General features: G+C 35.3%; 2 protein-coding genes across 2 annotated transcripts in view; one reads left to right on the top strand and one right to left on the bottom strand.

Annotated features, from left to right (window-relative positions):
- Positions 1 to 27,582, bottom strand: part of LOC133532593 (limbic system-associated membrane protein-like) — a 135,377-nt gene that overhangs the window by 86,030 nt on the left and 21,765 nt on the right. The window lies entirely within an intron of this gene.
- Positions 3,729 to 4,761, top strand: LOC133532592 (uncharacterized). Its single transcript, XM_061871338.1, has 2 exons — positions 3,729 to 4,146; positions 4,246 to 4,761. The coding sequence occupies exons 1-2, from the start codon at positions 4,141 to 4,143 to the stop codon at positions 4,711 to 4,713; spliced, it is 474 nt and encodes a 157-aa protein (XP_061727322.1). The 5' UTR covers positions 3,729 to 4,140; the 3' UTR covers positions 4,714 to 4,761.

Here is a 27,582-nt window from a genome sequence, read left to right as displayed (position 1 = left end):
CCAGTCTCAAAAACTGTAATAGTTTTGCGTGCAGTGTCCCGGAGAGGCATATGGCGCTGTTGTTTCTAGCTGTTCAACCTTATGTATTAATGTTTGTTATGTTTTAGTTATTTTGATGATAACAATTGACATATTAAATACATAGTAGTTATGTATTCTGTAGAACTAGTTTTAAGATTGTTAGCTTAACAGTCTCTTGACGTGAAATATGTATTTCATACAATTTTTTATTTTTTTTTATTCTTTGACATTTGGAGAACCTTTACACCTCCAAACCTTATTATTGTGTATTATTATTTTTCTCAGACCGTGGGGACCTTATACATCTCCAAACTTAATGTATTTACCGTGGAGACTATACGTCTCTGTCATATTGTATAATATACTTGACTTGGTACATACTAGTTATGTACAGAATGTAGCATTAGTTTATGAGACTGCTAGTTTAACAGTCCAGACGCGGTTTATTTATTTAGTATAAATTTTATTTTGACACTTGGAGAGACTTTACACCTCAAAATTTTATTAGTATTAGTACTCTGACATTGGGGACCTTTTACATCTCCAGATTTAATGTGTTTTTAACTATAGAGACTATACATCTCTATTGTATTGTATTAATTATTTATTTTAAGATTATTATTATGTAATGTTTACCCAGGTATTGGCTGTTGTATTTATAAATGTTGTTATGTATTTTTCATGTCACTATATAAATGTTGTATTGACTTGTAAAAGAGCCCTTGAGGCCTACTTGCAGAATAAATTTTTGAATTTTGAATTTTGAATTTTGAATTTTGAATTTTGGTAGATGAGGCAAACGAGCAGACGGATCACCTGATGGTAAGCGATTACCGCCGCCCATGGACACCTGCAACACCAGAGGGGTTGTAAGTGCGTTGCCAGCCTTTAAGATGGGAGTACGCAAGTGTTTAGGAAAGCTTGCTGTTCCTAGTAGGTCTTCAAAATCTACTGCAAATCTCATTCAGTCATTACTTTTAATTTAACTTGCCTTGTTGGTCAATATGTTGTTAATGTGGGTCAAATTTTGGGAACTAAATTTGACCCATTTCCGATTGAGCTGAAATATTGCATACATATGTAAATCGGATGGCATTTAATATTACGATGACATGGAGCTGATCTGATGATGGAGACAGCAGGTGGCCATGAGAACTCTGCGATAGAACAACGTAAACTAATTGTGTTAGGGGTTGTTAGAATTGACTCAATGATTATTAGTTGCCTGTGGAAAGAAAAGTACAGTTAGATTTCCAGTAACAATAATTTTATACCAAAACTTAAATTTTTGCCAAAAACTTTTTTTGAAATGCGTATAAGTTTAAATTGAAACGTGATAGTGATATACGAATTTTTTATTCGGTACAAACACAATAACGGAAGCGCTGGTGGCCTAGCGGTAAGAGCGTGCGACTTGCAATCCGGAGGTCGCGGGTTCAAACCCCGGCTCGTACCAATGAGTTTTTCGGAACTTATGTACGAAATATCATTTGATATTTACCAGTCGCTTTTCGGTGAAGGAAAACATCGTGAGGAAACCGGACTAATCCCAACAAGGCCTAGTTTATCCTCTGGGTTGGAAGGTCTGATGGCAGTCGCTTTCGTAAAAACTAGTGCCTACGCCAAATCTTGGGATTAGTTGTCAAGCGGACCCCAGGCTCCCATGAGCCGTGGCAAATGCCGGGACAACGCGAGGAAGAAGAAGGTACAAACACAATAACATAATACATATATAACTTAAAATCTAAATCTAAAATTAAATAAAACTAATCTTAAAATAAATAATTAAAAACTATCCCCCTGCGGCATGGTGCCGTAGATGCTGGCAGCATTTCCTCGTTGTATCGCAATACTTATTCTCTGTGCGAGGAAGCTGCCAGCTCTACGATCACCGGTAGCCTCTGCTATTTTTTTGGCTAAATCCTTGAATAGTGTAGACGCATTCGGACCCCACGGGCCAAGGGTCTCAACGCCAAAAGGTACGAAATCGTATTTGGGGCCGAGACCCCTATATTTGATCTTTTTTAATATGCATTTTTTATCTTTTTTTTTACGAATTTTGACATATACATGTAGTTTACCGCATAGAAGAAATAGAAATAGAAGAATTTGTTTTATTCATAAACACACAAACAGTAATAGACAGACATAAAAGAGAACATAGTGAGAGTAAAGTGTCACGAAATGGCCTCATCTCAGCATGTTGCTGGCGACTTCCAGCGCTGATCTTCCGATGAGACCATAGCGTTGCTCATTCAGTACCTCTAGTGTAAATAAATTCGATTTCGAAACGTGACGTACGCGTTTGCGTTTAGTCTCATTTTGTATTGGATTTAGAAAGAGCGCGCCAAGCGGGACGTTTTGGAAACTCAAAATCCTATACAAAATGAGACTTAACGCAAACGCGTTCGTCACGTTATGATGTCGAAGTAGTATAGAAGCGCCGGTTCTGCCCCATGGTTTCACGCCCCCCCTTTAGCTCCGCCCCTCGCCCACCAGGTGTCCTACCCCTGATCCCAGTCTTCCCGACCTAAAAAAAAAAAAAAAAAAAAAAAAAAAAAAAAAAAAAAAAAAAAAAAAAAAAAAAAAAAAAAAAAACAAATAGGGCCCCATTTGGATCGATTGCGATAGGTCCCGACAGTGCCCGGAGTCTCCTTCTATCACTTCTGCACTCCGCTACATAAACAATACACGCTCGTCGACTCTACCATAAAACCCTCGCCGGCCCTTTCTATTGTCTCTATTGTTACCACGACTCGGCGACATGCTATTGTTACTGCCTGCGGTCTCACTCCGATCTTATTTATTCTGTACGTGTTTGCAACAATTAATTAATTTAATAATTATTACATATTTACTTACTCCATATCTACTTAGGAATAAGTATTTTACCTGACCTATTTATATTACATAGGTTTTTTTATATGAACACCTATTACGTTACGATTTTGCATGTCGCCTCCTTCAAACTGTACAGCTCTTTGAGAAAACAATATTGGTTGCAACGCCTATTTATATATAATTACATATTTACTTCCTCCTTATGTACTTAACATTAGGTATTTTTTTTTATATGGGCCCTTAACGTGCCACGATTTGCATGCTGTCTCTTTCAAACCTGTATTGTTTGCAACGCCCATTTATTTATATACAATTACATACTTACTTACTCTATATGTACTTACGACTAGGTATCATACCTATACTATTTTTATTCAATTGGGTTTTTTTATATAGCCACCTCTGTTACGTTGCGAGAACAATATTGGTTGCAACGCCTGTTTATATATAATTACATATTTACTTCCTCCTTATGTACTTAACATTAGGTATTTTTTTTATATGGGCCCTTAATTTGCCACGATTTGCATGCTGTCTCTTTCAAACCTGTATTGTTTGCAACGCCCATTTATTTATATACAATTACATACTTACTTACTCTATATGTACTTACGACTAGGTATCATACCTATACTATTTTTATTCAATAGGGTTTTTTATATAGCCACCTCTGTTACGTTAGGATTTGCACTCGCACGTTGCTGTCTCTTTCAAACCTTTGAAGAAATCAATAATGTGTATTTACGATAGGAATTATACCTAAACTATTGTATATATACATAATGGGTGATGATTTCATCCCAAATATTTTACATATTTACCTATATGTTAGCAGTTTTTGTCTTAAATTTTATTGATTCCAGATTATTATTGATCGAGACATGTGTTGTCTTGATTTTTTATCCACTCGTAAATAAGTTTGGTATATGTGAGAAATTGACTGCTAATTATTGATAGACAGTTAACATGGCCGTCTTTAGGTCAGGTTTCAACTTGTAGGTATATGTAAACAAAGTTTCCGTTATTTAGTGCTATAATTTATTGCATTCCTGTTTATACCAGTTAGACAGGTGGGGTAGTGACTTTCAAAATCCTGTTCAAACGTGTCTCTTCCTAGGTGGTCCTCTGTTCCCACTAGCGTGCCTGAGGTTTTTTTTAAACACAAATTCATATAAAAAGGCCGAAGCTGAGGGTGAATTATATAGTATCTTTAGACCACCAGTTCAGTTAAGAGCTCTTGGTTTCTACACATTGAAGTTTTGATTATCACTTGTGATCATGGATGTAAGTAATTAAATTGTGTTACTCTATAATTGTTTAATTATCATGTTTAACTCTTGTGTGTATGTTTGTGTGTAATTTTAATTCATATTATTATTTCAGTTTACCGAGAATACCTTCAAGAACTACTACTTCAATGAACACGAAGACGAAGCGAGCGATGAGGAAGGGACGCTTGCTTTCAAAGTCAAGCAGGCCATAGCAAAGAAGCGACCATCCAATAACATCGACGTGTTTTTCGAAAAGTCCAAGAAGAAGCCGAAAGTCTACAAGAAATCTTCCACGGTCGCCAAAATGACGGAAGACGGTGTCGCATACCTTACATCTGGACAAGACGATGGGGCATATGCCTCACATCTGATCAAAATAGAGGTATACGACATGGAAAAAATAAAAAATGTTTCGCCATTGGAGCATTGGAAACACTGCGATCTTCGTGTTAGATACTACACCGTCGGAGAAGGGGACACGCATGAACAAAGTGCTCGTGATGTCATTTACAACATCACAAAAGAGTTATCGGCAAAGCCTAAGTGTGTTAAATATTGTTTAGGAACTGAAAATAAATAGTGTTAAAGTGCTTTGTTTAATTTCATAAACTTAGGTCTAAAATAAGTTTTTCAAATATTGTATTGTTTAAAATAGTTTTAGTTAACGTTTAGCTTCAAACTTATTTTAAGTGTCTTAATTGTAATACTGTGTATATCGAACTTTTTGTGTAACATATATATTTTTTATAAATAAAACACATAATTTCATTGTACATATTCTTTTATTTCACAAAGATTTGTTTAAACATATTTCTTAATACTAGATCATTACTCAAAGTATTATCAGAAAACAAATTTAGAAATTGAGACATTTTTTTCCCTTGATACTTAAAATAAAGATAAACTAAACAATATTCCCCACAAACTGAGGTAAAATAATTTTGAAGTGATTTATGGTTATGAAACCACCTTTTAGCATTTCTTTTTAGAAATAACTTATGATAACCAGTAGGCTTTCGGCCAAAAGAGTCAAAGTATTCACCATATCCGTTCACATCAATGTAAATTGCGATCCAATGAGACCCAGGTTTAGAATCGGGGTCCAAATTGCTAATAATAAAAGCAGGTAAATTGATCCAAACAGGAATGCGATTTGCAGGAAAAACATTTGACTTAAACCTTTGGTTTATTTTATTCATACCCAGTTGTATTTCATTCGAATCCATATCAAACAAAATGTATATGTTGACTACTGATGATTTTACAACCAACGTTGAAGGGGTAATGATAAAAATTGTGTGAATACATTGTATTTATTTAATTACTAACTGTTATAATCTACAGTGACATCGCGATTTTTATTTATTTCAATTATGTTATCAAATTCAGCATACACAACACAGTTTATAGTGCTATTTAAAGCTGAATCAAAACGAACTTCGATTCTAACACTTCCATGTCTAACAAGATTCCAGTGTGAAGTTGAACTAGCAGATAAATCAGGAGTCAAATCAAAACATAATAAAGAATAACCACCCATATAGTTGGATCTGCTTATAGCATTACCTTCATTATGGAAATGAATACCAGTACCAGAAAACAAAGTATGATAAGCAGTGGCTATTAAACCTGAAGAGTTAAATGAGGGTTGTAATGTTTTAGAAGGAATTTCGTGACCATCTACATACAAACTAAATGAATTCATATGATAATGTTGGAAATTGAATGGATTTATAGCTAAATTACCGTTAAACCCAGAGTTTGAAACAAATCCAATAATACATCTTTTAGGAACTTGCCCGAGAAATATATTATCCAACGTTTTACCCTGTATACCTGCGGGTAATGTTATAACTTTAACTTCCGCTCTTGTTATCGGGTATTTGGCAGTTGTTGTTGCTAATACTTTTTGATGGGCTAACAAAACACTCGGATTTATTCTCGCTCTTCTGATAATGAGACTGGCATCTGTTATTTGTACTTTAAATTTACCATGCTTATGACAAATTAAATTAAATGCTTCTTTCGAACGGACTAATTTTATTCGCATTTCCATACCATTAATAAGAAATTTCTCTTGGTTAAATATGTCACCATGCAAGTGTCCGATCATTTCAACTTCATTGCTTTCTTTGACAAACTCCATTCTTTCGTGAAATCCTTTGTTATTCGAGTCAACACTGTCCATGTAGTTGGGGGTATCTTCATACCACAATCCACAAGTCAAATGAGATTTTTTGGCTCCTGAACCATAATTAAGCAGATTTTCCATATAGGCTCGGTAAGCATATGTATTGTTTGGAGGTGATATGAGCTTCTGATTTAAATAGATGTCTAGCTGGCTAAAAAGGGAATGTAACCAATTATTAACTGGGGCAACGTCTGCGTCAGCTTTTATTTTCGTTCCATCCTGATTCAATATTTTGGCCTTTATAAGCAACAAAGTATGTGATAGATCAATGTAATCATCGCCCGACCCGGGAACTTGAAACTCGATAGGGCCATCATCACTTAGTGATGAAATTGGTTTATAATGAATCCACTGACCACTTTCAATGCTGGTTTGAGTTGATGGTAGAGCAAATAAGTCTAACTCAGATTTGGCGCACTCACATGAATGACTATGTAAGAATGACATTTTTTAGTTTGAAAATATATCTTCAATATTATTTTTCTTTTGTTTTTTAGCTCCTCTTCGTCGCGATGCTTTTAAGTTAATGAACGGTTCACGTCTTTTTGTAGACATTTTATACCCAGACCCCGACATCAATGAATCAATTTTTTCATCTGCTTTTCTTTTTAAGTTGGCACTTGCTTCTTTAAACCTAGATCTAATCGAACTATCCATTGGTCGTGAGTTTACCATATCGGATAAAAGGCCGATCCCTGCATCTAAAGTTTCTTTTCCCACTGTTTTAAAACCACTAGATAATAATGGTAGCACAGACCTAAAAAGACCACCCAAAAAACTTCCAATTCCATGTCCTCGTTGAAATGGAACCCCTTTATATACAATTCCGATACCAGTGCCAGCTTGATGTGAATAGTAATGTTCATATGGACAGGAGATAGATGATCTTTTATAATTCATTTTATTCGTTGGAAGTGTAGTTTCACGCAAGAAGACCCAAACTGGAATGGTATTCTAGCTCCGGTAGTTGATCTTATATCTATTTCTATAGTATCAAATTCTCTTCGTAATACGGGTACATAGTGAGCAGGTGAGAAAATATGTGTTTTGTAAGCACCATAGATAAACTTAGTTGGATCCAATGGTATTATTCTTAGTAATGCTGTTATAACATCTCCCACCACTTGTGGATGAATGATATCAGTATAAACGAACATTTGTGAGGGTAAACCTAAGTATAAATTGGCTGGATGTTTTCCCATTGAGATGTCTTTTAAATTTGATCTCGGTGCAAAGCCTAACTGCAGACTTAATATGGGAGTTGTTGTAATTGACATAATTTCTTTATCCATTGCTACCGCTGACACCATTTTCGAGATTTGATCATATTTGAATTTAGCTTTATTCTTTAACAGTGGATTTTCATTGAATGCATTAAGAAAATGATCAATATTGTCATATGAAGTCGCTGGTATATGAGTTTTCATATCAACAATTTTATCTGTCTTGCCCGCATGTCCTTTTACTTTTTTTTTAATATAAATTATATTTTCAAGATCTTGAACATTATACATGGAACAAGGGTATTGAAATTCTACTAAGCCAACGACCCATTCTCCTTCTAATTTAATGGTTTTAGGTAATTTGGTTAAAAAATGGGCAGTGGTATTATCATTGTAATAATCAGATGAGCTATTACTCAACAAAGTTAAGTAAAAACTGTTTTCACTCATAATGTTTCTAAGCTAGATGACGGTATCCAGGAATTGAATTTATTGGGATAACCTCGCCACTTCACGAACACCTCCTTTCTGCCGCCAATACGCCGCGAGCGTATTATTTTATCGATTTTATACTTGATGGAGGGGTGATGAGTTACTTTTTGTAATTCTTTAGAATAAAATGTACCAATTTCTTTCCAACTTTCTACCAATCTTTTAAAGTATAAACAACCCACGGATACCTATTAATAACGGATGCAATCACAAATATTTCATCACTCCAATTAGTTTCATAACCCTTTTGAAATATATGTTTATATTTTGTTATCCTTACATGATCACCTACATTTAGCCTTGCCTTTCCTAATAAAGGTCGTGTATAATTTTTTCGTTCGTATAAGTTACACCAAACAGTTCTTATATTACCAAAGTTAACATCAACTGGACGCATTTTTATGCTGGAATGATAGCTATGGTTATATGAATAAAGAAGATCTTGTAATATATTAGTGTAATTGTAAGTGTTATTATGAGTGAAATAACGCCACATTTTTGTTTTAAGAGTTCTTTGAAATCTTTCAACTATGCTAGCCTTAATATCTGGATTATTGGTAGTATAATAATTTATATTCTTACTTTTAAAATAAGCTCTTACTGTCTTTGAAACAAATTCTGTACCCTTATCAGATTGAATGTGTCTAGGAGTTGCATTTGCTTCCGTAAATATGCTTTCAAAACATGTTTTAACCGTTTCAGAATCCTTCTTTTTCATTACTCTTGCAAAAGCATATTTACTAAATACATCAATAACACAAAGAATATATTTATACCCATCGTTGTATTCACTATAGGTACGCATATCACTTAGGTCAGCTTGCCATAGTTCATTGTAGTTAGACAGGATGTATTTGTTACGCGAAAAACGCTTATGAACAGGTTTATGTAGAGTGTACGCTTCTTGGGACTGCAACCATTTTTTCACTTCCTCTCTATTCATATAACCTTTCATTTCCTTTATCAGATTATTTAAACTACTATACCCAGCTGGATTTGATACATCGTAGTATATTCTATTTATGTCTAATAAGGAGTCCATTTTTCCCACTCTAATTTCTTATGAGATCTCGTTTTTGGCTTAGTAGATAGAGGAGTAGATGCGTTTTTTTCTGTTATTGATAAGTTTTGAGCGCTAATAGAAGCCTGCGAAGTGCGAGGTTCTGCTGAATGGAGTTTATTAATAAATTCCAAATTTGTTGGGTTACCAATACATGACGTTGGCACTTTTATCTCATTTAACATACTAGCGAAATCTTCCCAACCGACTGGTTTTGGGCGTTTAAGCGGTCTAACCACATCACCTACCAAATCGAGAATATTACTGTTTCGTATAGTCTGACTGTTTATAACTACTTCACCGTTCTCCTTCCACCAAATTTTAGGTTTATTCAAAATAATATTTTGTAGTAGCGTCTGTGTTTTTGTCTTGTAAGATTTAGGTATAACATCTATAATATAAGATGGAGAATACTGTTTAGGTAAATTAAACTTTGATCCACCAGGAGGTGTAGCAAAAACATTCGTTTCAGGCTCAGGTAAATTCAAATTTCCGCTCAAGTTTTCAGTAAATGATTTCTCAATTCGAACATTTTCATCCTTTTGGACGTCATCCTCCTTTTTATTGGTTTCCGAAGCAAAGTTGTAGATCTTATCGCTAAGGTGGTTAACTTCATCCATCTCTATTGGTATTTTAAATGGTCTTCGGTCTGTTTCAGCAAAATGTAAATATCGTTGTAGTGCTTGAGAATATAAAGCCCACTTTTCTCGATCATTTATTTTCCTTCTAAGAATTTTATGCATTTCGCCATCTAGACGAGATGTTGAATTTTCCACCTGGTTGTCACTTCTTTTAAGTCTTTCAATTAATTCTGGTTCTACTAACAACATTTTCTTTGTATTCTCCATTGTGTTTAAGATAAGGAATTTACCAAAGCACTTAAAACTGCACCTAAAATAATTGGTAAAAATGCACCCCCTTTCTGAATAATAATAGTTTTTCTAAGCTTGTTCTTGCCTTTTGAAACTAATTTTCGTAATATATCCTTATATTTTTTGAGTTTGGATTTTACTTTGTTATCTAAAGGAATTTTCCCATTTAGAACGTTATAGATACATTCACAAATGATATTGATCTCCTCTTCATCACACGATTTAAGTAAAGCTGTGCGATATTTCGGTTTAAGTAACTGAAGTGCTTTTAGTAAATGTTTATAGGTGCTTACCCTTGAATGCATCATTTAGAACTGACTAAAACTTGATGATCCTTGTTGTATTTAAAACCTTTCTTTGGGATATACACCGTGCAATGACCATCAAACGGGAATATTTTAGTTTTAAAACGGCACATGTCATCTGTATTTTGTTTTAGATCAATCATGAGATAGCCGTGGGCGTGTTTAGTAGCATCCTTGTAAGCTTCGTCCACGAACTTTGAATTTTCTGGGTAAACTTGACGAGCCAAATAACGTATTTGTGTTTTATCTCTAGGGTTTTTAAAGAACACTAAATAACTTGTATTCAAAGACATATCACGTTGACCTTTACCTTGATGAAATATATTTTGTGTGATATAAAACACGCTCAAGTTTCTGTGGTGACTGCCTTTCGTAAAAATATCAACAATTCGTCCATCTGATTCCCTCATTAAATCATCTATTATAAGCAGTTTAGGTTTTTGACCATCAAACATAGATATGTCGGGTATTCCTTGATTATAATTAACATTTTCTAAATTGTATACAGGTTGCATTTCATCATAGCACCAAATAATTTCGTCAAACTCAACATTACATATTTCGTTTGAATTTTCCAAAAAACTTGTGACAAATTTAGTTTTACCACATCCACTAGGACCAGCTACAATAGTGGTAAAAGGATGGTAAAAATGAATCATTTCTGACCAGTGTAAAGTGTGCATGTGCTGATGTCACGAGAAATAAAATTGAAGTGACATATTTCATTTAATTCAGGTATTTTAAACTAAACCACGAAGGTTACTTGCCGATGAGGGATCACAAGAAAATAATATAAATCAATTATTACTTATAAAAGTTTTATTTTTGAGATTATATAATAATATTGTCATTATAATCTAATTTTACTATCACTTCGGAAAAATAAAGAACCAAGAAGAATACACATACACGTTTTTTTTTTTTTTTTTTTTTTCACTATAAACAAAAAAACATTTTCTTTTTTTTATTGCTTACAAGGAATATCAAACAAAATATTCTTACAAACAAATATCATAAGTGAGACGACAATAACGACTGTAAAATAATAAAAATAAGATCACAAAAAAAAAATCTCGATACAACTTTCTCTTCGTCGTTGTAGGGCACTATTATAAAGGAGCTAGGAATTTCAATTATATCCTAAAAAAAAAAGGAAAAAAAAAATACATTAAAGTTATAAATACAGTTTTTTTAAGTTACGATTATAAAATATACATTTATTAACGATTATAAAATAAAAATAAAAGCAACTATGTACAAAAATAATGATAAAATTATTTATTGTTCTGTGTATCGTTAGAAAACTACTTTTGCTTAGTGATTAGGAATGCGATGATGACCCCATGCCAGGGTGTCTGTTGAGTTTTCAATTAAATACCTTTTCGTATCATTAGCAGACAGTGATATTTTATGAATTCTTTGTGTGTATATTATGTGTTTTATAGTTTTAAATCTCAACATTGTATTCAGTTGAGTGGATTTTGAATATAAACATTTCTTATATTCTTCAAGTTTCATTTTACTGGTAACGGATTTGTTGACTCCTTTGGCTTTAACTATAAGTTTGTTTTCATTCTGAATATCCATGGCATACATTTTTGATCGAAGACCTATAAATTCTTTGAAAATTTTCCCTTTTAGCTCATCTTTGAAATAACCCAATTTCATGTTGTTTACTAAAGGTAAGCCATACTGATTGTTAATGGGGTAATCAGATGTGTCAAAATATGTGTCAAGATCTGATCTAATATCTTCGTAAACATTTTCAGTAAATATTTGGTAAACTAAACTATCGGTATCGGTGTAAAGTAGTTTTAATTTTTCCCCCTGATATTTCTGTTTCATATATTCATAATGAAAACTATACATCAGGGTTTTAGATAAATCTAAAACACAAAAACCAAGATATATTGGTTTGTTATAAAATACTTCCGTTTGTTTTAACTGAACAGCTGCAAGATTTTCAGAAAATATTGATATACTATGAAATTCAGGTTTGGCTATTAAAGACTGAACTCCTAGAGAATTTCCATTATTTTCCCAGTGATTTGTTAATCTGACATCAACACGTTTCAAAACGTTCTCCATTGTTTTTCCATACACCGCATTGTTCATTAATTTATAAAAATCTTTCTCAAATACAGAAGTTGCATGCATTCGCATGTGAGTATTTAGGTCTATATTCCAAGCAGATTGTTCAAATCGCAATATTTTGTGAATTTTTACTAGCTTTAATCCATTTTTTAAACATTGCTTTAAGTTTCTATAATGAATTACATAGTTACATTTTTTGTTTAAATGAGCTATTAGCTTTTTTTCTTTTGAGTCACCTAATATCACATTTTCTGGACAGAAAGGTAAATCAGAATGAGCGTCATGAAACTCAAATGGATATTCTAAGTCAACCTCCAGGATAAAACCATGATCAGCATCATCTGGAATATCAAAATGGGTATCCACATCCACCCATTCAAATTTACCCGTAGGAAGATGTTGTGACATAGCCCAGCCATAAAGGTTATTGGCATCGAAAAACATTAGAAAGGAACTCGGTATATTTTGATCATATTCGGTTTCCGTCATATACTTGTTATTCGCTTTTGCATATCTGTTGCTGCATTGCGAAATACCGCCGCGAATATTTTTTGAAATAAATGTGATTTTATCAACCTCTGTCAAAAGTTCTAATTCTATTTTTGTTACACGTAACATTGCATCCCAACTTAAACCGGGAGCAGTATAATAGTGAGCCGGATCTAACCCATATGTTTTCATACAAACGTTCCTAAAATTTTCGAAAACATCAGTTAAAAGTAAAACATCTGTTTTCAAGTATAAGTCAGAATATTCACCCATATTTTTGCAGTTAAAATGGTTCCATACATCCAATGCATGTTCGTAATCACTTTGTTCGATGTCACTTCCGGTCAAAGAATTATAAAACTCTTTAAATTGAGGAAGAGATGTTAATTTCAGACAATCGAACGATTTCATATATTCGTATGGATATACACCCTTACGTATCAGCCGTTTAAAATCTGCCCCACTAGGAAAATTCAATTTCAGATCGTAAAACTGTTCGGGTTTTAAATCTTTAGTCAACTTATCAAGACTACTAGCCATGAATTTCAAAGAATCAACAAACCTTAATTTCATGATACGATTATTAACTTTTATGGATTTTGTAAATGATATGTATTTTTCTTTGTTTTGGGGGATAATTTCTATTTTACCTTCCTCAAAACCTAACCCGTGGATAATAAAATGGCTATCATAATTACTCAAATTATGAACAAATATGGGTACAAAGTCAGGAGACCTATATTTTTCGTTACAATGTGAATGAACGACTCCTTCATAAAGTCCCGTTTGCCAGTGGTAATAAATTACCTGTTCCCCGTTTAATTTTTTTTCACAAATATAACAATGACTACTTTGTGCAATATTTACTTTGTTATCTTCAGTCAAGGGTTGAGGGGTTTTTACAAACGTGTTTTTGCAACAAATTCGTTGTAAATCCTTTTTTAACGAATCCATGAAGGTACGAGCACAGTTTTCACCCTTATAGGTCCTATACACAGATAATTTATCGTTGTAGGAGCACTTAACATAATATCCATAACTATAGACTTCATGTTTTTGAATATTAGTGGTTGAAGATGTAGTTTTATCGAAATTATTAGAATGTGGAATCGGATTTAAAAATGCTTCGAAATCAGCATATACAACGTAGGGGATTCGTAACTTACGTTCATAGTTCTTGAAGGTAAGCATGTTAGAGGGAACTAGTTCATTAAACCAATTTCTTTGTTTGTGTTGTTGTGATGGCAATTTAGTACACACATGAAAACAACCATTTTTTTGGTGGCTTTCTAAATTTTCGTTTGATGTAAAGTTTAGTAAACACCCATCGCAAATAAAAACACTATGATCTCTACTTTTTAATTGATTAGACACTAATCGAGATAAGTTACGAATCCAACAATAATGTCCTCTGCTACCTTCGGTTATGTACAATAAGTTCAAATGATTTGTTTGTTTACACTTTGAAAGGTGCAAAGGACCCACAACATCATGTTTTTTGCTTTGTGGTTTGTATTCCAATCCAAAAACATTAATACTCAAGCCATTCAGAGTCTCAAACTTAGGAATATCAGTAAGTTTCATTGGGAAAGAAAGTTGTCCAAAGTTCAATTTATCCTTATGTTTCATGTATGTACCCACAATATTTGCATGGTTATTCCTTTGAGGTGGATATAAACCTGACAGTACAGCCCATCGAAAACATTCGTAATCATTATTTTGAACATTAATTATAGCCTTTTTATTGTGTATATCACGCGGTAATTTTATGTATGATGAACCATGCAACGGATTATATTTGTTTATATTCACATCTAGATAATTAATTTTTTGTAAACTCCAGCCACTATCCTTTTTTTCAAAATTTGATAATCTCATTAACATTTCATTCAAGAGAGATAAAAAGATTTCATCGCTATCACTGCTTCTGGTAATAATATTGTTAGTTAATTGAAAATCAAAAGTATTTGTAAGTTGTTTTGTTTCTTGAAAGAAATCTGCATAAAGAATGAAGTTAACTTTTAAGCTACAATGACTTGTAAGTGAACGGTTCCACAATGTCTGTATTTTTTCTCTATTATCCTGTAAAAATATTTCAGGGGTTTCAAGATTACCAAGAGTACTATTATTAGAGACGACCCTATACGTTGCAACCCTATTTTTAAAAGCACTTTCAATCAACTGAACATTAATTAGTTCATAATCTGAATGTAAGACATTGTTTTTGTGTCCGTTGCTATTTACATGGTTTGCATAAAATTTTTTTGAAACATATATACGACACACAGAACATTCGATTTTATCACTATTAATTGCACTTACATCGGTATCAGGTGCTTCAGGTGATGCAGAGGTTGCTGATGACACCTCACTTTGCTGATGACACCTCACTAATTTTCAAAGTTGACAGGAAACTGAGCGATTATAGCCAAGTCAATGAAACTTTGGAAAAGGTACTAGAATGGTTCACAGCAAATAACTTACTTCTTAATGCGAAAAAGACGAAATGTGTCAAATTTTCGCTGCCGAATGTAAGAAAATCTGAAACTATCATCACATTAAATGGCGAAACGCTGGACCTTGTCGAGAATACGGTTTTTCTGGGCCTTACTTTAGATAGTAAACTGCAATGGGCCCCTCACATATCTGCCCTGGCGAAAAGGTTGAGCTCTGCCGCGTATGCAGTAAGAAGAATCAGGCAGTTTACTGACGTGGAGACAGCTCGCCTAGTTTACTTCAGTTACTTTCACAGTATTATGTCTTATGGCATACTGGCGTGGGGCAAAGCAGCTGACATAGAAACCATCTTCGTTCTTCAGAAGAGGGCAATCAGATCTATTTATAACATGGCTTCTCGTGACTCACTGAGAGAACGATTCAAGGAAATAGATATTCTCACAGTAGCTTCACAATACATACTAGATGTGATAATGTATACGCATAAGAATATAAAGTCCTTTAAGAAACTGTCCGATATCCATAGTTATAATACGCGAAATAAACATAAGTTAGTAGTCTCCAAGTTTCGTCTACAGAAAGTTAAAAAATCGTTCATGGGAAACTGTGTAACATTTTATAACAAAGTACCCTTAGACGCATGGAACCTGCCCTATACTTCATTCAAGCAATACGTCAAAAATGCACTTCTCAAAAAGGGATACTATAAAATAGATGACTACTTGGGAGACACGGAATCATGGCCAAGTATACAGTCTCAAAAGCTGTAATAGTTTTGCGTGAAGTGTCCCGGAGAGGCATATGGCGCTGTTGTTTCTAGCTGTTCAACCTTATGTATTAATGTTTGTTATGTTTTAGTTATTTTGATGATGACATTGACATATTAAATACATAGTAGTTATGTATTCTGTAGAACTAGTTTTAAGATTGTTAGCTTAACAGTCTCTTGACGTGAAATATGTATTTCATACAATTTTTTATTTTTTTTATTCTTTGACATTTGGAGAACCTTTACACCTCCAAATCTTATTATTGTGTATTATTATTTTTCTCAGACCGTGGGGACCTTATACATCTCCAAACTTAATGTATTAACCGTGGAGACTATACGTCTCTGTCATATTGTATAATATACTTGACTTGGTACATACTAGTTATGTACAGAATGTAGCATTAGTTTATGAGACTGCTAGTTTAACAGTCCAGACGCGGTTTATTTATTTAGTATAAATTTTATTTTGACACTTGGAGAGACTTTACACCTCCAAATTTTATTAGTATTAGTACTCTGACATTGGGGACCTTTTACATCTCCAGATTTAATGTGTTTTTAACCATAGAGACTATACATCTCTATTGTATTGTATTAATTATTTATTTTAAGATTATTATAATGTAATGTTTACCCAGGTATTGGCTGTTGTATTTATAAATGTTGTTATGTATTTTTCATGTCACTATATGATGTTACTATAAATGTTGTATTGACTTGTAAAAGAGCCCTTGAGGCCTACTTGCAGAATAAATTTTTGAATTTTTTTTTTTTTTTGAATTTTGAGGTGAAAAGGTCACGACTGGTTGACGGGCAGTTTTTCTTGTAAGATCCATCTTTAACCGGATCCGCTGCAGTTCTTTTTTTCGTACCGGTTTTATCGCTGTTAATTGCACTTAAATCCGTATCAGATGCTTCAGGTGGTGCATAGGAGGATGGATCACGACTAGTTGATTGACGGTTTTTCTTGTATGGGATATCGATACCTGGATCCACCGTAAGTCTTCTTTTTATACCGGTTCCGACTTGTGAAGTTCTGTGAAAGGAAAAAAGAAAACTAATTATTATACTTACTCATTTAACACATCATTAAATTAGTATTCACACAATTACCATTATAAATATACTAACTAGATTCTTTTTTACAATGCAAACAATATGCTTGCATTGGTAGAACCCCATCTATTTCATCAGGGTTAGATGTAAATGAGACATCCTGATATGATTCCATATGACCATTACAAGGTGTATAATAAGGTATTATATCCCAGTCTTCAATAAATGAATTAGGTAAAACCCCTTCAATATACCATAATCTTATAAATCTGTGGAATTTTTGAAGTATAACAACTTTATTAAAACACGCTATCTCATCTGAAGTAAATCCCGACCGAGGATAAAATTGGAATGCCATTATAAGAACTGTATCACACACCAATATAACCTTGACAGTTGACACTTAAATGGATAATGGTGTAGAATGGCTGGGAATGGGTGGTCGGGCTGCTTATATATTAAGCTCCTACTCCCACTCAGCAACACAATAAATTCATGTTTTAACAAGTTTAGCGAAACGCGACAGAAACAAAATAAAAAAATATGACAAGTTCTTGCAAGTACGATGGACGATACCAAGTAGTTGTAAATAAAATAAAAAATAATACTCACGTTTTACGTTGCAACTGGCTGAATAGTTCACCGGCATCGTATAAAGCTTGATCTTCCTCGACATCTTCACACACTTTATTTAGTTGCGAATCGTATATATCACTGTTTAAGTTATCCATAGTAACTGCTTGAACAGAATGAAACTGAACTGGTGGTCTAAAGATACTATATAATTCACCCTCAGCTTCGGCCTTTTTATATGAATTTGTGTTTAAAAAAAACCTCAGGCACGCTAGTGGGAACAGAGGACCACCTAGGAAGAGACACGTTTGAACAGGATTTTGAAAGTCACTACCCCACCTGTCTAACTGGTATAAACAGGAATGCAATAAATTATAGCACTAAATAACGGAAAAGAGGCCATGTTAACTGTCTATCAATAATTAGCAGTCAATTTCTCACATATACCAAACTTATTTACGAGTGGATAAAAAATCAAGACAACACATGTCTCGATCAATAATAATCTGGAATCAATAAAATTTAAGACAAAAACTGCTAACATATAGGTAAATATGTAAAATATTTGGGATGAAATCATCACCCATTATGTATATATACAATAGTTTAGGTATAATTCCTATCGTAAATACACATTATTGATTTCTTCAAAGGTTTGAAAGAGACAGCAACGTGCGAGTGCAAATCCTAACGTAACAGAGGTGGCTATATAAAAAACCCTATTGAATAAAAATAGTATAGGTATGATACCTAGTCGTAAGTACATATAGAGTAAGTAAGTATGTAATTGTATATAAATAAATGGGCGTTGCAAACAATACAGGTTTGAAAGAGACAGCATGCAAATCGTGGCACGTTAAGGGCCCATATAAAAAAAAATACCTAATGTTAAGTACATAAGGAGGAAGTAAATATGTAATTATATATAAACAGGCGTTGCAACCAATATTGTTCTCGCAACGTAACAGAGGTGGCTATATAAAAAAACCCAATTGAATAAAAATAGTATAGGTATGATACCTAGTCGTAAGTACATATAGAGTAAGTAAGTATGTAATTGTATATAAATAAATGGGCGTTGCAAACAATACAGGTTTGAAAGAGACAGCATGCAAATCGTGGCACGTTAAGGGCCCATATAAAAAAAATACCTAATGTTAAGTACATAAGGAGGAAGTAAATATGTAATTATATATAAATAGGCGTTGCAACCAATATTGTTTTCTCAAAGAGCTGTACAGTTTGAAGGAGGCGACATGCAAAATCGTAACGTAATAGGTGTTCATATAAAAAAACCTATGTAATATAAATAGGTCAGGTAAAATACTTATTCCTAAGTAGATATGGAGTAAGTAAATATGTAATAATTATTAAATTAATTAATTGTTGCAAACACGTACAGAATAAATAAGATCGGAGTGAGACCGCAGGCAGTAACAATAGCATGTCGCCGAGTCGTGGTAACAATAGAGACAATAGAAAGGGCCGGCGAGGGTTTTATGGTAGAGTCGACGAGCGTGTATTGTTTATGTAGCGGAGTGCAGAAGTGATAGAAGGAGACTCCGGGCACTGTCGGGACCTATCGCAATCGATCCAAATGGGGCCCTATTTGTTTTTTTTTTTTTTTTTTTTTTTTTTTTTTTTTTTTTTTTTTTTTTTTTTTTTTTTTTTTTTTTTTTAGGTCGGGAAGACTGGGATCAGGGGTGGGACACCTGGTGGGCGAGGGGCGGAGCTAAAGGGGGGGCGTGAAACCATGGGGCAGAACCGGCGCTTCTATACTACTTGTCGATCAAATTTACACTAGGGGTACAGATTTTAAAACAAAACTATTTGTTGGCATCCGACATCTTTAAATTGGTCTTAATGTGGAAATTTGCCAAAATTAGAGGCAGAGTAACGACATACTGTTCATTTTGTGTAATGTTAATAATTTATGTAAAAACTTTTACAATTATCTTTTCTGCGGTGGCACTGAAATGCGGGACATTTTGATATCTTCTAATAATAAATTAAAACTTTATAAAAGTGACGTCCATTTTATTACTAGGTCACTTCAACATTAGTCACCGATAAAGGTTAAAAAAGTGTATGTAATAAAAAAATCCAGAATAGTGCGAGTCGGACTCGCCCACCGAGAATTCCGTACTTTTTAGTATTTCTTGTTATAGCGGCAACAGAAATACATCATCCGTGAAAATTAACTGTGCAAATTAGCTATCACGGTTCATGAGATAGGTACAGCCTGGTAACAGACGGACAGAGAGACACTGACGGACGGACAGCGGAGTCTTAGTAATAGGGTCCCGTTTTACCGTTTGGGTACGGAAACATAAAACCTAATTAAACCTTTAATTTATACTCATATTTTTGAAAACATTCTACATGATTCAATGACTAATTAATCTTTTTACATTCACGTTTATTTATAATCTTTACAGTACATATGGTGCTACTTTACCGCACTAATGCGAAAATTAGCATATTACGTTACTGAGTCGAACATTTAAAGAACCATATGTACGATACATGTGCGAATAGGTAATTCGCAACATCGCAACTCGTGTCGATTTAAAACGCTCCCTTCGGTCGTGTTTTAATTTATCGCTACTCGTTTAGAATTTTTCCTATTTTTCGCACTTGTATCGTAATGTACTATTACAGTACATATGGTGCTACTTTATAGCACTAGTGCGAAAATTAGCATATTACGTTACTGTTAGCATATTCGAACATTTAAAGGGCCATATGTACTGTAAAACGTTGTACGATACATGTGCGAATAGGTATTTCGCAACTCGTGTCGAATTAAAACATTCCCTTCGGTCGTGTTTTAATTTATCGCCACTCGTTTCGAATTTCCTATTTTTCGCACTTGTATCGTATAATGTACTATTAACATTAACAATCCTCGACAAAATTAATGCAGCGTCATTTAGTGCGTTAAAACTAATCTAAGATGCTGGGAAGAATATTCTATCTAACTATCGGACCTGCGGTGGAAGCACGGTTCCATTTTTATCACTGATCACTATGCCCGTCACTTTCGCACTTACATACTTGTTCGAACGTGACAGGCATGGTGACAAATGATAAAGAGCCGACCATCTTAGCCCTACTGCTCACAAAATTACACGAGAATCGGATAAGAATTGCGACCAACAGTGGCATGGTTCCATTTTAATCGCTTGTCACTATGCCCGTCACTTTCGCACTTACATACTTGTTAGAACGTGACAGGCATGGTGACAAATTATAAAAAGCCGACCATCTTAGCCCTACAGCTGTGGCATGGTTCCATTTTAATCGCTTGTCACTTTGCCCGTCAGTTTCGCACTTACATACTTGTTAGAACGTGACAGGCATGGTGACAAATGATAAAGATTCAACCATCTTAGCCCTACAGCAGTGGCATGGTTCCATTTTAATCGCTTGTCACTTTGCCCGTCACTTTCGCACTTACATACTTGTTAGAACGTGACAGGCATGGTGACAAATGATAAAGAGCCAACCATCTTAGCCCTACAGCAGTGGCATGGTTCCATTTTAATCGCTTGTCACTTTGCCCGTCACTTTCGCACTTACATACTTGTTAGAACGTGACAGGCATGGTGACAAATGATAAAGAGCCAACCATCTTAGCCCTACAGCAGTGGCATGGTTCCATTTTAATCGCTTGTCACTTTGCCCGTCACTTTCGCACTTACATACTTGTTAGAACGTGACAGGCATGGTGACAAATGATAAAGAGCCAACCATCTTAGCCCTACAGCAGTGGCATGGTTCCATTTTAATCGCTTGTCACTATGCCCGTCACTTTCGCACTTACATACTTGTTAGAACGTGACAGGCATGTTGACAAATGATAAAGAGCCAACCATCTTAGCCCTACAGCAGTGGCATGGTTCCATTTTAATCGCTTGTCACTTTGCCCGTCACTTTCGCACTTACATACTTGTTAGAACGTGACAGGCATGGTGACAAATGATAAAGATTCAACCATCTTAGCCCTACAGCAGTGGCATGGTTCCATTTTAATCGCTTGTCACTATGCCCGTCACTTTCGCACTTACATACTTGTTAGAACGTGACAGGCATGTTGACAAATGATAAGGAGCCAACCATCTTAGCCCTACAGCAGTGGCATGGTTCCATTTTAATCGCTTGTCACTATGCCCGTGACTTTCGCACTTACATACTTGTTAGAACGTGACAGGCATGTTGACAAATGATAAGGAGCCAACCATCTTAGCCCTACAGCAGTGGCATGGTTCCATTTTAATCGCTTGTCACTATACCCGTCACTTTCGCACTTACATACTTGTTAGAACGTGACAGGCATGTTGACAAATGATAAGGAGCCAACCATCTTAGCCCTACAGCAGTGGCATGGTTCCATTTTAATCGCTTGTCACTATACCCGTCACTTTCGCACTTACATACTTGTTAGAACGTGACAGGCATGTTGACAAATGATAAAGAGCCAACCATCTTAGCCCTACAGCTGTGGCATGGTTCCATTTTTATCACCTGTCACTATGCCCGTCACTTTCGCACTTACATACTTGTTAGAACGTGACAGGCATGATGACAAATGATAAAGAGCCAACCATCTTAGCCCTACAGCAGAGGACAAGGTCCGGACATATGAAAGCGTTTTTGCAAAAGCTATAACGGAGATCTTCGCTAACACTTGTCACAAAATAAAAAATAAACAGAAGGTCCATTCCCGCCGTTCTTGAAAATACATACCTAAACTTGCCCGACTCACTAGGGTTGCTTCTGTATTAATATCGAATTTAAAAAAGGAGTAGGTAATATAAGTTTACAGACATACATACATCGATTCGTTTATACATACATCTTAACATGTTTACATTCCTTAAAGACTGCATTTTGACGTACATGACAGTAGGTACTAGGGTTCCCAACCGTACTATATTATATAGTATTGTATTATATTTTGGCTCTCTGTACTATATACTGTTGAAAAAATATATAGTACGCTAAAATACTATATTTCCGACATCCTTCTAATTTGTTCAAGATCGATTATCAATTAAATTCTGATCAAATAAAATTATTTCAAGTATGAAGACAAAATGCGTGAGGAATGCAACAGGGCTGACACAAATTTAATAAAAAGAGTATTAAATTGTCATAAATATTCAGTATGAATGTACTGAATCGTTGTCTAATAGTACTATATTTTTTGAAATGTACTATATTTTTAATGCCTTATTCTGGAAAATACTATATATATTCCACCAAAAAATAGTTGCCCGAGAGTGCCCGAGAACGCCTGTAAATGTAACGTCTGTGTGCGTAAATGTCACGTCTGTGTGCGTGCGGCGAAAATGGCACTTTGTACTGAACGGACTCTGCTCCGGCGCGCGCCGCCGCTATTTACTTTGTGCGCTTGTTCAATGATATGTTATATGAATCAAAGGTGGCTAATTTAAAGGATGGAGTGACGACATCAATACAATTGGAGGAACAGAATGGCCCAAAATAGCAAACGACAGAGAGAAATGGAAGAAGTTGGAAGAGGCCTATGTGTCACAAGACACGCTGGACACTAAATCAAGAAAAACTGATAAACAATGATGTGCAGTTTAGTTTCCCGTAATAAAGGCTATAATAATAATATGTTATAAGGACCGTCCAAAAGAGAGGTATGGGCACTGTGAATGTCATCTCGCCTTGTGTGGTAGGGCACAGCACAGCAGATGTCATTACAGATCTAGAGCAGATAAGAGCCCAACTGGGGAAGTACCTCCACCTTACAGAAACCCGCAGCCAAATAACACTAGACCCTACTCATAGTGTTGTGTTCCTGCCGGTGAGTTAGGTTGGCAGAGCTCAACGAGGGTCCGGGGTGTTAGGGTCGGCAACGCGCATGTGACACCTCTAGCGGGCTGTATGCTTGTTTACCACCCAAGTAGTATAAAAAAACGCTCGGTCAATGATATGTTGATGGGATGTTAAAATGTAACAAAACATGCAATATAATCTGTTGAAGCCTTTTTATTAAAATAAATGTTCTTATTGTATCCGCTTGGGTCCCATATTTCGGAGTTAAGTATTTGAAATGGACCTAAATTGAATTAAACATGATGTACGCACATAATCTTTGTTGAATGCGAGAGGGTCTGAAAAACAATAAATTGTTTAATAAAATAAAAATAGAATATGTTTTATCTACAACTTAGGGAACAAGTCAAATTATTTTATTGAATATTTTGATTTGTGTTTTTTAGCCGACTTCCGTCACTAGAGGGCTTCACTTTTTCTTTAAATGACATCTATTTAATTTTATGGTTCATCTACTTAATTATATATTTTCGCAAATGTTGTTCTATTTCCATGATTTTATTTGTATCTCCTTGGATTTCACGGGTCTATAAATCCCGGTCTTTTAATAGGCTTGCGTGGGGATATAGATCCAACGCTTGCTGGAACCCGTTCACAGGTCCAAGAATAGACATCCGTGAACCGGTCGCAGCAGGCATTGGGACCATTGTAGTAAAAGTGAACAGTATAACGGTCTATGGATTGAAGTTTGGGAGGACAATGAGACTGGGTTATTGCAAAGAGGTCCGGACACCTGCCATAACAATGTTTTCACTAGTTATCGAGGCAGGCGGTGACTCGTCGCCCACTAGATGGGCCCCTGAAAATGCCGTCGTGAAGACGACCAGGAGCAACACCGGTGTGAGCGGCTCAGGGGTGTCGAGAGGTGTACGCCGCTTTCTACCCAGTGACTGATAACAGCCACTGTGCCAACTCGCGTCTTATGCAAGTTTTCACTTCCACCCCTGGAGCATTTAGCTCTAACGACTCCTCTCTGGACGGCCAATGAAGGCAAGCCAGAGCTGAGAGTCCTACGGGTCCCCTTGGGGTTCCACTCCGACCGACGAAGACACGCCGGAGACGGAGACCCTGACCGACTCTCTGGAGCACTCGGGTCCGTGGGGTCGTTACTCCCCAACAGCTCGCCACAAGCTGCCCTGCGAGATTTTATTTATTTTTATTTCGTTGAAACAAAATAGTACACTGTGCAACGAGAGGGGTACCTAAGTGAAATATTGTAAAGGAGGTCTTCAGATGCACACAGCCGCAGGCTGGAGTGGAGTATACGTATTTTTGAGTTATTTTTTTTTTGTCTATTTTTCTGTTTCGTTGGCGTATCTGTTCCTATTTTAGCGTCCAATCTTTTTTCTCTGTATGTCTTCTTTTCCCAAATGTAATGTGATGTCGCGTTAAATAAGTGTAATTCTTTCCTGCTTTCTTTAATTAAAGACTCGAGTTTGCAATATTATTACACAATGTTTTTCATCACACTTGCGAATAGAAAACTAAATTTTAAGCGAAATAATTCTTAAATACGGTGATATTTCAATCATTCGTCCGCCATCTTGTCATTCTTTGACAGATTAGGCATCAAAGGCACAGACCTATCCGGCATTCAGCCACGATTGAAAATTCTGTATAAATATTTTAAATAAACTAAATATTATTTAACATAAATTCTTCTTCTTCCTCGCGTTGTCCCGGCATTTGCCACGGCTCATTGGAGCCTGGGGTCCGCTTGACAACTAATCCCAAGATTTGGCGTAGGCACTAGTTTTTACGAAAGCGACTGCCATCAGACCTTCCAACCCAGAGGATAAACTAGGCCTTGTTGGGATTAGTCCGGTTTCCTCACGATGTTTTCCTTCACCGAAAAGCGACTGGTCAATATCAAATGATATTTCGTACATAAGTTCCGAAAAACTCATTGGTACGAGCCGGGGTTTGAACCCGCGACCTCCGGATTGCAAGTCGCATGCTCTTACCGCTAGTCCACCAGCGCTTATAAATATTTTTTAACATAAACAATAAAAATAAATCATAAACGTCAGTAATTTAAAAGTAAATATCATTTATACCTACGCCACGTATTGACACTTGACGTTCTCGTTACTGACTGCGTAAACTCGATCGCCGTCCATCTCGCTTGCACTAATGCATTGGTGCGATAGAGGGAATGCGATCGAGGTCATGTAGTCGCTAACAATGCCAACTCGTAGTAGCCGTGTATATGTATTTGTAAGTACAGTCAGTCAAGGTATTAAATATCGACACGACAGTGCCAAAAATATGTACACACTACTTTAATGTATGGGCAATAAGGTCGTGTATACATATTTTTGGCACTTCGCCCGTGTCGATATTTAATATCTTGACTGTACCTCTTTAGGTATTTGAAAAAAGATAAACAAAATCTACCCTCAAATGGCTCCTTAAGCCAGTTGAGGGTAGATGAAAACATTACATGATAAAATAATGTAGGTTAAAGTCAGGTCGTTCAGTGACAGATCCAGGCGGTTTTGTATTTGGTTGGTTAACCAATAAATATTATAACTACCCGAAAATTTACAAATTGTTTACTTTTATTTAAATACCTAAAGATACAGAGTATATAAGTGTTCATTATTTTTAAATAAAGATCTACCGAGGCATACCAGTCCCGACGGGGGCGTCGGGACTGGTATGCCTCCCTCGGGACCGGTATATCCGGCACGTGGCTCATAGATCAAACGTCATGCGATGGGACCCAGGTCCCAAGGGAGACATCTAATTAGTGTATCGATTGCTTCTAGTACTTAGATTTTAATTATATACACTGGTACGTTTTAGGAAATTAAATGGCATAGTAAATTTTCAAAAGTGTTTGTTCTTTATATATTTTTTATTTTTATTAAAAGTAATTACTACTTATAGTCCGTTTTTTTTACCATTAGAAACAGGTCAGCGATTTCGACGTGTTTTTTTATCGAAAAGAAAAATATTAAAATAAAATAAGTCAAGTCAAATATGTAAAAAATAAACATTTATTCTGGTAAAAACTCTGCTTTTTTATGGTAGAGGAGGCAAACGAGCAGACGGATCACCTGATGGTAAGCGATTACCGCCGCCCATGGACACCTGCAACACCAGATGGGTTGCAAGTGTGTTGCCGGCCTTTAAGATGGGAGTACGCTCTTTTCTTGAAGGTTTGAAGGTCGTATCGGTCCGGATTTACTGCAGGCGACAGTTCATTCCACAGTTTAGCTGTGCGAGGCAGAAAGTTCCTGGAAAAACCCACAGTTGAGGACTGCCAACCATCAATTTCACAATTTTTTTCCTTCTGCCAAACAGCAAGACAGTTTGTTGGCAGAGGGAACTCCCTTAAATACAGATGGGTTAGCTTATTGCCTAGTTGATTAATAAGTAAGTACGGTACATCTTCTGGCTTATTGTGGTGGTAATTTAATTTTGTTTACAAGAAACGTTTTCAATTTACATTTAAACATCCTAAATGATTTACATATTTTATTTATTATGAATCATATATGATCATTTACATTCTTTTGCATTCGTAACTAATAGTCATTGATTTCTAAAAAGCGTTTTCGAATAAAGACATGTCAAATTTGTTTAACTTTTTTTAATGTTAAAAAAAGCGGCCAAGTGCGAGTCGGACTCGCCCATGAAGGGTTCCGTATCATTTATGACGTATAAAAAAAATACTTACTAGATCTCGTTCAAATCAATTTTCGGTGAAAGTTTGCATGGCAATGTATATCATATATATTTTTTTGATTTTTCATTCTGTTATTTTAGAAGTTACGGGGGGGGGGGGGACACATTTTACCATTTTGGAAGTCTCTCTCGCGCAAACAATTCAGTTTAGAAAAAAATGATATTAGAAACCTCAATATCATTTTTAAAGACCTATCCATAGATACCCCACACGTATGGGTTTGATGAAAAAATATTTTTTGAGTTTTAGTTCTAAGTATGGGGAACCCCCAAAATTAATTGTTTTTTTTTCTATTTTTGT

This window comes from Cydia pomonella, chromosome 27, assembly GCF_033807575.1.
Source record: "Cydia pomonella isolate Wapato2018A chromosome 27, ilCydPomo1, whole genome shotgun sequence".
NCBI classification, from domain to species: Eukaryota; Metazoa; Arthropoda; class Insecta; order Lepidoptera; family Tortricidae; genus Cydia; species Cydia pomonella.
The sequence above is the reverse complement of the archived record's forward strand: the minus strand, read 5'-3'. Positions and strand labels throughout refer to the sequence as shown.